General features: G+C 31.4%; 2 protein-coding genes across 6 annotated transcripts in view; both read right to left on the bottom strand.

Moving 5' to 3' along the window:
* LOC139512567 (uncharacterized) overlaps positions 1-12000 on the bottom strand; it is a 136027-nt gene that overhangs the window by 41638 nt on the left and 82389 nt on the right. Inside the window, exon 1 of one of the 2 annotated variants that reach the window (XM_071300286.1) lies at positions 6179-6350. The exons of the other annotated variant lie outside the window; for it this stretch is intronic. Coding sequence (XP_071156387.1) covers positions 6179-6249 — 71 coding nt within the window. The 5' untranslated portion in view covers positions 6250-6350. Of the gene's footprint in view, positions 1-6178; positions 6351-12000 lie in introns of those variants that run through there. 2 annotated transcript variants of the gene reach the window in all.
* The window catches only part of LOC139512566 (uncharacterized), a 46254-nt gene continuing 44269 nt past the window's right edge, over positions 10016-12000 (bottom strand). For all 4 annotated transcript variants that reach the window (XM_071300285.1, XM_071300283.1, XM_071300281.1 and 1 more), the window contains one exon: positions 10016-11861. In XM_071300285.1, coding sequence (XP_071156386.1) covers positions 11714-11861 — 148 coding nt within the window. In that variant the 3' untranslated portion in view covers positions 10016-11713. The remainder of the gene's footprint in view (positions 11862-12000) is intronic.

Below are 12000 nucleotides of genomic sequence, written 5' to 3'. Positions count from 1 at the left end.
AAACAACATTTTCCAAAAGACCAAAAAAGTGAAAAAGTATATTTAAACAAAACGCATTTGACTAACAGGTCGAACAACTGATGTTCTTAAACCCTGCTGACTGCCATTGGCGATTGCCAAATAAATTTTGATCACGAGATGTAACAAAATGGATCTTAATATAAATTTAATACTAAACAGAAAACGATAAACTTGTGACCAAGATGTCATGCCACAAACACAAGGTGTCAATATTTTTTTGTGTACACCAGATCTAGATTTCGACAATATATGTCTCTTCAGTGATGTTAGGGATCGAAACGGTATTTGGAAGGCCATATAATTTACCCTCAATTTCAGATCGACTCTTGAATTTAAGAGTCAATATAGGATAAACGGATCATATAAACCGGAGGGAAAATATGATACAAGCCAAAACGAAAAAATATAAACGAGTCTAAATTGAAAACTACGTTCAAACCTATGATTGCGTTGGATAAAAACCGCAATTTTTATACGTGTGCATGTAAAACAAATTTCGTTGTAGAAGGGTCTAAAAACAGCACAAACAACATTTTCCAAAAGACCAAAAAAGTGAAAAAGTATATTTAAACAAAACGCATTTGACTAACAGGTCGAACAACTGATGTCTTTAACCCTGCTGACTGTCATTGGCGATTGCCAAATAAAATTGATCACGAGATGTAACTAAATGGATCTTGATATAAATTTAATACTAAACAGAAAACGATAAACTTGTGACCAAGATGTCATGCCACAAACACAAGGTGTCAATATTTTTTTTTGTACACCAGATCTAGATTTCGACAATTTATGTCTCTTCAGTGATGTTAGGGATCGAAACGGTATTTGGAAGGCCATATAATTTACCCTCAATTTCAGATCGACTCTTGAATTTTAAGAGTCAATATAGGATGAACGGATCATATAAACCGGAGGGAAAATATGATACAAGCCCAAACGAAAAAATATAAACGAGTCTAAATTGAAAACTACGTTCATATATATATATATAAAACAGCGTTGGTAACTGTTTGGTATGACTATACATTTTCACCCCTTTTCCGTACTATGAACAACAGAATTATTTATTTTATAAACAAGAATGTGTCCATAGTACACTGTTGTCTCACTCGCACTATCATTTTTTTTATTATGTTAGGTGACCGTGAGATTTAGGTAAAAATCTAATTTGGCATTAAAATTCGAAAGATCATATCAAGGTAACATATGTTTTAAGTATCAAGTTGATTGGACTTCAACTTCATTATAAACTTCCTTAACCATACATTTTATCCTGAACCGGGACAGACGGACGAAAGGACATATGAACGAACGGACACACAGGCCAGAAAACATAATGCCCATCTACTATCGTAGATACGGCATATAAATATTTCCTGTGTACATTATTCATTTTGTCGGATTTTTTTTCAATGTTATGGTTGCCGTTTTGAAGGTGTTTATTATTTCAAAACTTATTTTATTGATATTGTAATAACTTTGTGACATAGATCATATTTTTTTCGTTCAGTGTATATTGATATAAGAAGACAATTAATAAAAGTAAACAATTATAGTTTAAAGTATGGTCTTCAACACAAAGCCTGGGCTCACACAGAACAGCAAGCTATACAGGGCCCCGAACATGACTAGTGAAAACAATTCAAACCAGAAAACCAACGCTCCTCTAATCTATACCAAAAACGACAACCACATAAACAAACGACAACTACTGAACCTCAGTTTCCTGATTTAGGACAGATGCTAAAATGCAGAGGTTTTTTTTTAAATGGTTTCACTAGTTTGTGTTAATATGTCTTTTGATTGAATTAAGCCATTACAATTGATTTTTCATATTGTGTCTTTATACTTTATATTGTGATGTTACTCTATTGTTGTTTAAAGTAAGTGTAAAGGTTGGTACTTTTAAACCCGCTGTATTTGTGTGCAACTGGCCTAAGTCAGGAACCTGATGTTCAGTGGTTGTCGTTTATTGATGTGCTGGCGATTTAATTCCCGAGGGTATCACCAGCCTAGTAGTCAGCACTTCTGTGTTGACTTGAGTCATCATTGATATGTTCCTTATTATAAATTAACGCGCGTCTGGCGTAATACAGAAGGTAATCCTGGTATTTATGATGTCTTTTTGAGTTTATTTAACCGTTTACAAAACTTCGATTTTTTAAAATAATTCTAAGGCTTTTCTAGTTCGGGAATAGTTTACCTAAGCTGTATTTGGCAAAACCTTTACGAATTTTTGGTCATCAATGCTCATCAAGTTCGTACTTTATTTTGCCTTTTTACTATTTTTTATTCGAGCATCACCGATTAGTCTTTTGTAGGCGAAACGTGCGTCTGGCGCAAATATAAAATTTGAAACCTGGTGTCTATGATGAATTTATTTACAACCAGTGGGTCGATTCCACTGCTGATTGTGTTTTAATAACCACCAGCCCAGTAGTCAGCACTTCTGTGTTGACTTGAGTAATCAATGATTTGTCAATAATTATAAATTAACTGTTTACAAAACTTAGAATTTTTGAAATAAAACTAAGGCTTTGCTACCCCAGGAATAGTTTACCTTAGCAGTATTTGGCAAAACGTTTAGGAATTTTTGGTCCTTAAAGTATTATAAACTCAGAAAACATGCATTTTTTTTTGTGAATAGAATGCAATAGGTAAATTCTGGTTAAGGTCTCTAGACGGAAAATATGATACAAACTTTATATGTTCATGTTCGGACACTAGAGATATTGAGCAAATTAAATGTCTAGATGTTATCAAAAATAATTTTAGATTCTGAACTGACTTGCAGAACACTCAAAACTTTTTCACGAATGAGGACCTTATGGAGTAAAATTTATTTAGCAATTGTCAAGGTTCGTGCTTTATATCATGCGATTTTTGCTTCTATTGGAAGAAAAAAAAAGATATAGGAACTTTATAACAATAAATCCTTTAATACTTTTCTCAAAATTTTCAGCAAGTTTCAAGGTTTTATTGTAAAGCAACACTCAGACACATGTATGTGTTACAAGGGGTAAATGTACAATAATAAGCATGATTTAGGAAACAATCATTATGGTTAAGAAATAATTGATGCAAGCTATACCTCCTTGTAGTTTTAACATGGATAGGCATTATATTCGTGATTATTTTTGCCCGAGCGATAGTGAGTGCTAAAATATTACGAATATAATGCCTACCCATGTTAAAACTACAATAAAGTATAGCTTGCATCAATTATTTCGATTCTGAATAGGACAATTTAGGTAATTTCTATGTCCAATAAGTATAAGTGTAAAAGCGTTTCTGTAGACTCTTCCGTGAACCTCCCCTTTTTGTTTGTGAAGAGGCAAACGGCTTGCACTGTGATTTTTCAGAGGGAGGAGTTTGAACCGCCAGCAGAAACGGTTGTCGTACCTAGGTCAAATATGTCAATTTCGGAATTCAACACATTACAGTCATAATAAAAGAATGAGTTTAAGAGTTTGAAAGTGATTTAAAATTAAGGAAACATATTAAGTGCATGATAATTTCATAAAATTTTATTATTCTGAAGAGGTCAATAAAAGTATGTGCAAACAAATTTTATTAGATTTAGAGCAGGAGATTGTTCACTAAGCGAAAGAAGCACGTCATATAAGAATAACATTTAAAAACTGAATGAAAATTCAATCAAATCAATTTACAAATCACAATAAGTTAATTAGCTTTCTAATAAAAGATGACACCTGGCTGTATAAATAATCATTGCAGTCGGAAAAAATATCTATTTGGGGTAATTTAGATTAGAATTAGTTTTCCGGAAATCGAAACAACTGCAATGGAAATTACTTCATGTTATAACTTACACGGAAGCCAAATTACAAAAAAAAATCGCCCAAAACGGAAAGTGTCACTATTGTATTGAAAAAGAACTACTATTTATAATCTTTTTATATACTGTAAACTAGTGGGTGAAGTTTAGCAGGAATTTTCTTTTTTAGAAAATAGGGGAATTTTGTTCAAAATTGAGTATAGCAAAGCTAGAAAAAAATCAGAAATCAGTTAATACTTGTGGGTGTCATAAATGCAGATATTTCTTATTTTTAAATTCTAGATACGATATTTCTTTTCTTGGAAAACTTGAAATATTGCAAAATATCAAACGAATGCGTAACTAAATCTAGGATTTTGATTATGATAATTCATGAAATGAAATGCAATTTTTATTCAAATGTCTAAAACAAAATTCAAACAATGAAGCTTTTTTTTATATATGTGAAACGTTTTGTATATAACTATATATTTGTGCGTGGTCAGGCTAGTGTAATGACCACTTAAAAAAAAACTGAAAAATTATCACATACATTAAAATCAACTCCATCTATGTACCATGCGTTTTCTATTGTGTATACAAATTATGTCTTTCATATTATATACATGGGATAAGAACAATGTGTATCGGTAGATAATATTATAAGGAAATATTTACTTATCATATCTTTGAAATAACTTCTTTTTGATAAACCAAATTATAAATCCGACTTTTTATGAATGAATTACACATTTCCTTTAACGAGTAGCAATGTCACGAAACAAATGGAAGTTCCTTTATAATAAAATTAGATTATGAAAATATCTAGACACTCGTACTCATATGAGCATTCTGGATCCGTCGTTTGATACATTGTTTGGTGATGCTGACTTGTAGTAGATGAACTTTTCATTTCGATCCGGATGATTTTTTTATGTCTTTTCTCGAAATATGGCATGACATACCACTGATATGCGGAAGATACACAAGTGTACATGGTTATCAAGCCGCTAGACAACTGGGAGAACTATTTTTCAAAACTTGAATAATGTCTTTCCGACATTCGTTCATGGATGTCAACAAATATGCTAAAACTTAATCAAGGTCATAGCCATAGTAATTTTCAATGCCTTAGGATCTGAAGAAGGATTGTTGTATCTAATTTTCCTCGAATATTGGTGATTTACAGGTCAATTTTACGTCTCAGTACAGGGACCTACTATACCGACATGGCTGCATGCTGTCGTACCAGCAAACTAACGACAAACGTTGTTTAACAAAAATAAAAATCACATAAATACTGAACTCGGAGGCAAATTCAAAACAGAAAGTCCCTAACCAAATGGCACAATCAAAAGTTGAAACACATTAAACGGTATATACATAAAAAAAATTATAACAATAAAACGCTTTACTAGTAACACAGCTTTGAAATAATAGTATAAAGACAACAAAACAAAAAATATACAGAAAAGTTTATAGAATAAGCAACCTTTAATTGTATAATACAATGTTGTCTGTATATTTAGAAAAAGGGACGAAAGATACCAGAGGGAAATTCAGACTCATAAATCGCAAGTAAAATGACAACGCCATTGCTAAAATAGAAAAAAAAAACAGACAAACAATACTACAAAATACACAACATAGAATCATAAAGACTAAGCAATGTGACCGCATCGCCCCCCTCCCCCCTAAAAAAAGAAACAATAGAAAACTGGGGTAATCTCAGGTTATTTCGGTTCAATCATGATAATGTAATAAGCATATCCAATAATTTGCGCGAATACAAAATTTTATTTTAGTCTTAGTAAATCACTTTTATAATTTTGTTATATGTTCCTCATCAAACCCGACAGAAAATGACCAAATGCGGGGGCGTAATGTAGACCAGTACATGGAAGGACAACGATCGATAAACAATCGAACGTTTGATAATAAGAGAGATTAAACATTGAATTTTAATCATTGTCAATAATAATTTAATTGTAGTAAATACTGAATAATGAAATGAAAATATTATCTTTCTTTCATTTATATAAGTTCAGCATGTCCAAGTTATATCCAAATATTTTTGAAATTGCCTTCATCACTAATTTACCATTCTTGGAAATTAAAGGATAAAAAAACAAAGCATGAACAGTAGGTTTTGCCTTGCAGGCAACAACTTTCAATTTGGCAACCGGTTACAGATAGAATTTAAAAATCAACTGAAGAATATTCATTTTTTTTCTTCAACATGAAACTTTTTAACATTTCAAAAAAGTTTATTTTTAGCGACCAGTTAATTACCAGGAAAACAAATTACAAATTATGATTCTATAAAATACAAAATAATTATTGAAAAATTACAAAGCAAAAAATTATTGTACTCACCCACATAACAAAAAATGAAAAGACAAAAGAAATATTATTGCTTGAAGCCAACTCTGTGATATCTTCGCCATACTTTTGTTAACTGAAATAGTATTGATTCAAACCGGAGGTCTAATAAGTGTTCACTCTAAGTACTTTAAAAGGGCTTAAAGTTTGGGGAAACCATTATCTTACAATCTAATCTTTTATCTTTCCAGGCATCGTTTTCTGGTGACAGATACATGTATGTGCTCTGATATTTACTATTGATGAACCGACTTCAAATAAGACTAAGGTTAAATCTGTTCGAGTTCAGAAGGAAATATTCTTTCAGGAATGAAATAAAAACAAAAATTTAAAACATGTGAAAAATAAAAACCAATTTCCCCTCATCCCTCAAAAACCTTCCACCACCACTACCAAAACAAAAATCCTTTACCATATATATATTATTTTGTTTATTAATGAATAAAAGTGATATTAATTTAGTGGATCTTAATATTTTTCAGAGGATTAGAGTTCAATGACGATTTATTAAGTGTTACTGATGTACTCTTTTATCGCATTGGTCGCAGCAATGTAGCCTGTTTGTGTAGATGAGGTGCAAAGGAAACACCAATCAATCTTTAGCTGCAGTCGATGTCTTTTCATAAGTTTGAACACTATCATGACGTTCATTGACTTGTTGGCTTCTTTTCCGTTTTTAACTTTATTTCAGAATCTATCATATATTTATCGGCTAACTAAAACAATGTTTTTACGCTCACAAAATCTGTCAGAGCCTTCCAGTGGAGATTTTTTAATAATCACTTGTCACTCATTTTAATACAAAAATTATGAAGCCTACTTTAAACAAAAACTCTCAAGCAATTTGTTTTAAATTTGTCATAAATGTACAATGTACATGTGCAATATTGTAGCGGCTACATCGGGCAACGTAGATTTATGACTATTGAACGAGTAGCTAGCCTAGTTTCTACATAGATATTGAAAGCAGCTACGTAGCATCTACATAGCCGCTACGTAGCTGCTACGATATTAAACACGACCCTATGCTTATATTGTTTGACTTTCTGTTGTTGTTTTTTTCTATGGTCGGGTTGTTGTCTCTTTGGCACATTCCCCATTTCCATTCTCAATTTTATGTATTTATAAGTACGTCTGAAGCAGTGACAACTCTACGACAGATTTCATCCCTCAGATCACCAGTGATGGTGATACAAGGCTGAAAATACATTTTGTTTATATAATCGTCTAAATAACACAGCGGTGTAAGATTTGTAAATTTGCGGAAGCAAATGTTTTGTTCAGTTCACTCCCCTTTTGTACGTCCGTTGATATTTTAAATTGGTGTTATTAAAAAAAAAAACAATAATTAGTGTAAAAAGTATAATAATATTTTAAACATGATTATCCTTTTGAAAAAAAGACCCCAGGGGTAAATATCTTCAACCAATAGTATTCCTCACTAAATAAATTCGGCATTTAAAGAAAAGAAATGTTTTGACTGATCGAGGCCAATCAATGTAAAAACTAGTCCAAGTGACCGCATTATGCCGTTAAAATAAAAACCTGAAACTTTTTGTTTTTGTATCTTTAATCAGTTTATGACCAGGTCAATCAACAACGAATGTCCAAATAAGTAAATAGTTTAAGGAAGTAGCTTGTCCATGGATTTCTGTGATATAACTATAAGATAAATAAATCATGTTTGCGGAAGGGTCTACTTAGAAAATAGAACCAATGAAAAGGAATGTGAAAGTATCTAAATTCATCCGTGACAAAAATCTTTTGTTCTATCAATTTTTATCTGATAAACGGTGTATAGTCATTCACCTTAATATTTTTATTAACACGTAAATTATCCATTGATATGAACATACTTATTTTTCAAAACTATTATATTTTTACAAATATTTAAGAATAATAATTATGTTCAATCTAGTTAAGCAGTGCACAAATAGAAATTTCAATCAAATATCATTTGACATTTGATTTTTTCTTAAAAAAAAAGAAAACTAAACACAAACGTGAATTTGTGGAATAGCTTTCTGCTAGTATAAAAACAACACAGACAGCAGCAGTGTGGGAAATTTTGTTTAAGACTTCCAAACGTCTGATTACTTGCGATGTATAAAAAGACCTAAATCGCAAAGACATTTACAATATGATTTTCTGCTACAAATTTATATCTACAACTAAACTTGTTGCGTTGCTGAGCATTCAAAACTTATAATAGAAATCTGTGTTATTTTGCCAGTGCAAGTAATATAGACAAGCGTAGACACTAATTATATGAGAATATTAAAAGCGCATGCAAGAAAAATAAATATACAAGTCATGTAATTGAAAATTAGAAGGCCTTTGCTATGAAAACAATTATATACTGAAATGTGTTTTTTAAACATCCAAATGAAGTAAATCTATCTTTTGATTTCTGTGAAATGACTATTATAACAAAGATAACTCCTGGTTTTGTGAATAAATTATTAGGATAGCGAACGAAGTGAGAGGAAATTCGATAGTATCTAAATGTGAAGGTCGTCAAGTTTGTTCCTTTTTCCTTATTTCTTGTTTGTAACCTGTTCGTTAGTTATTACTTATTCTTTTCTCGTGTTACAAGAGATAAAGGAACGACTAAGTAATAGGGTATCAATCGAGCACTAAAACGGGTACATACGCGCTAATATGGTTATTTCAAATTTAAAAACCCATGGCCAACTCCAGAGACAAGAAAAAATTGAAGAGGTTTTTTGAAAAGGTGTAACGTATAACACACTTATTACAAGCGAAAGGTGCTACGTAAAGCATATGTTTTACAAGCAAATAAGGAACGAATAATTAAAAGAGTATCAAGAGAGCGCTGAAACGGGTACATAGGCGCTAATATGGTTATTTCACCTCTAAGAACCCAAAGATCACACCAGAGACACTAAAACGAAAGAAACGATTTTTTTTTATAAAAGGTGCAACATATAATTCACGTATAACAAGCGAAAAAGGAAGAAATAAGTAACAGGGTTTCAGTCGAGCGCTGAAAGTGGAACATACGCGCTTATATGGTTATTTCATCTCTAAGAATCCAAAGCTAACACAAGAGACCAGAACAAAATCGATAAGACTTTTTTTGAGTTGCAACGTATGATACCCATATTACAAGCGAATGAGTTACAGGGTATCAGATGAGCGCTGAAACGGATATACACGCGCCAATAGTGTGATTTGACCTCCATTAACCCATAGTTAACACCTGAGACAAGAAAAAAAATGGAAAAGTATTTTTTAAAAGTTGCAACGTACTACACACGTATTACAAGCGAATCAGGAACGAATAAGTAACAGGATATCAGTCGAGAACTGAAACGGGTACATTTGCACTGGATGTGTAGTTGCACCTCTACAAACCAAGAACTATCATGACCAGAGATAAGAAAGTAAAGCAAGAAAAGGGGGAAATACACTAAAATCGAATACGTAATGAATAAAGAATAAAGAATATGTAAAGAAGAAGGAATAAGTAACGAAAAGGTAACAAATAGGGAATAAATAACGAATAAGGGATAAGGAATGAGTAACGAATATGGAATGAGGAATAAGGAATACGTAACGAATAAGGAATAAGTAACAAATAATAAATAAGAATAAGTTGATGACCTTCCAAATTTGTCTGTGACACAAATGTTTTGTTCTGACAATTTTAATCTGATTAACGTTGTAAAGCCATACACGGTAATGTTTAAAACACTAATTAGTCAATATATATTTCAGTCAGACATACAAATACCATAAACATACTAGTATTGCATGCACTAGCCAGAATCAGAACTTGTTTTGTTATATGATAGAAAAAAAGCTAAATTGAGGAAAAGTACATTTATTAAAATGCAAAAAATACATTTAGAAATAAAACATTGCACATAAAAGTTCATAATTAATATGAAATCATAGTTCATGATTTCATATTAATTAATTAATACACAATTAATACGAAATTACATCAACAAAAACAAAATAAACTAAATAAACGACAAAGAAAAGCAAAGGTAAGAAAACAAATCTCTCCTACTAATACCATAAATACTATTAGTTACAAAGTGTGATAGTGACCTATTTTATGTTGGGTGTGTACTGATGGATATTTAAGTCTTAGATAAATAAATGTTTCATTAGTTATTGTGTATGAACAAGTACTCTCAGATCTGTACTTAGTGTCTTTTTGTTGTGGGGATGTATAAGTACCCGATCACAATTTGTCAAGTTTCAAGTTGTCTACTTTATTATTTTCTAATCTTACAAGTAAGGTTTATGTTTGTTTTTACTGTTTCTTACCTATTATTCATAGTTACTGTTCGTTAGAATATTAATTGTACTTTTTTTGTCATAGGCTAAATATATCATTAAACGACAATCACTACTATAAAAAGTCGTATGACGGTTTTGGTATATACAGACAGATAGTAGATCATCAATATTTTGACATTCCTGCTTTGTCGGATTTTCAGCATCAATAGCAGTTTCTAAGATAAGACAAACAGTTTACCCCTATACTTAATTGTAGCCATGTTGGCCATGTTGGTTTAAAGGCGGGGTCGTCGGTCACAATTTTAAAATTAGATACCACAAGAATGATGGTTTTCACATGTTGGTTCAATATACTTCCAGTATTTTTAAAACGAGAAGATTAAAACAAACTAGAAGGGAAGAAGACAGACGACAGACACCAGTTGATGAGCTATGCGCACTTGACTCTTCTAATCAGGTGAACTAAAATTGATTCAAATAAAGCATATAGCAGACTTTATACTTGCTAAATGTTATTGTTCCTAATATGATTAAAATCAACAATTCTAAAGTTAACAGATAAAAGAACAGCGAAAACATGCATACATAGAATAGTTAATAAAAATAAACTAAATTATGCGCAAAATCCATTTTATTTGTTAATTTCTTTGTATATCAGATAATTGTCCAATAAAAAGGACAAATTTTACCAATTATATTGTTATACCAAACATGCCCCCGAAAGCCAAGAACACTGACGATGTTACTAGGAAGAATCCCTGTGTATTTTTAGAGGCACAGAAAGAAATGATTAATACCGATACAAACGACGAGGGTTTTAATTATTTTTGTTTGAAAAGCAGTAACTTATTGGCAATTTTTGACGCAAGGTTTTAATTCCGACAAAGTAAAGTTGACCTTCTAATGAATTTTCAAAGAAAATCTCCCACAAAAAGGTGTATCTAAATTTGTCCTTTTTTAACATAAATACTTTGATACTGAGATTTTATTTTCTTCGCAGAAGGACGTCTCTAAAAATATTTAACACACTATCATTTATGTTATTCTGTTGTTCAGTTTTGTCGAATAATCTGAACGTTCATAAAATGAAAGAACGAATTTCAAAATACAAGTTTATACAAAAGTAAAAAGCTATAAAATAGAAGCTTTTTTTAAAAACAAAATAAACATTTTGCGAACTTATTTAATTTTATGTTCATGGATGCTATTGTTTGCTAACAATATCTTGACACGATATTCAGACTCTGGAAATTTTTAGACCTCGTTTGTTTTGTAGTACATGTAATAGTCGTCGTCTCCAGATTCTTCTGTAAAAAGCTTGGTCAATTCTTGCTTGATTTGTTCAAATCCTGAACGTTTACGTGGATCATAGTGCCAACACTTCAGCATAATTTTGTAAAACCTATAAAAGATAACTTTTTTTATGAAGGCATCGCTATAAAAGCATATAAATATAGATTTTATTATGCACGACAAGTGTTTCAAATGAACAAAACCTTCATCAGTTACGAAAGGTAAAGTCATGACACACCCAGTTGTAC

The sequence above is a fragment of the Mytilus edulis genome, chromosome 2, assembly GCF_963676685.1.
Source record: "Mytilus edulis chromosome 2, xbMytEdul2.2, whole genome shotgun sequence".
Lineage (NCBI taxonomy): Eukaryota > Metazoa > Mollusca > Bivalvia > Mytilida > Mytilidae > Mytilus > Mytilus edulis.
Note: the sequence above shows the minus strand (reverse complement) of the source record. Positions and strands in the feature narration are given on the sequence as shown.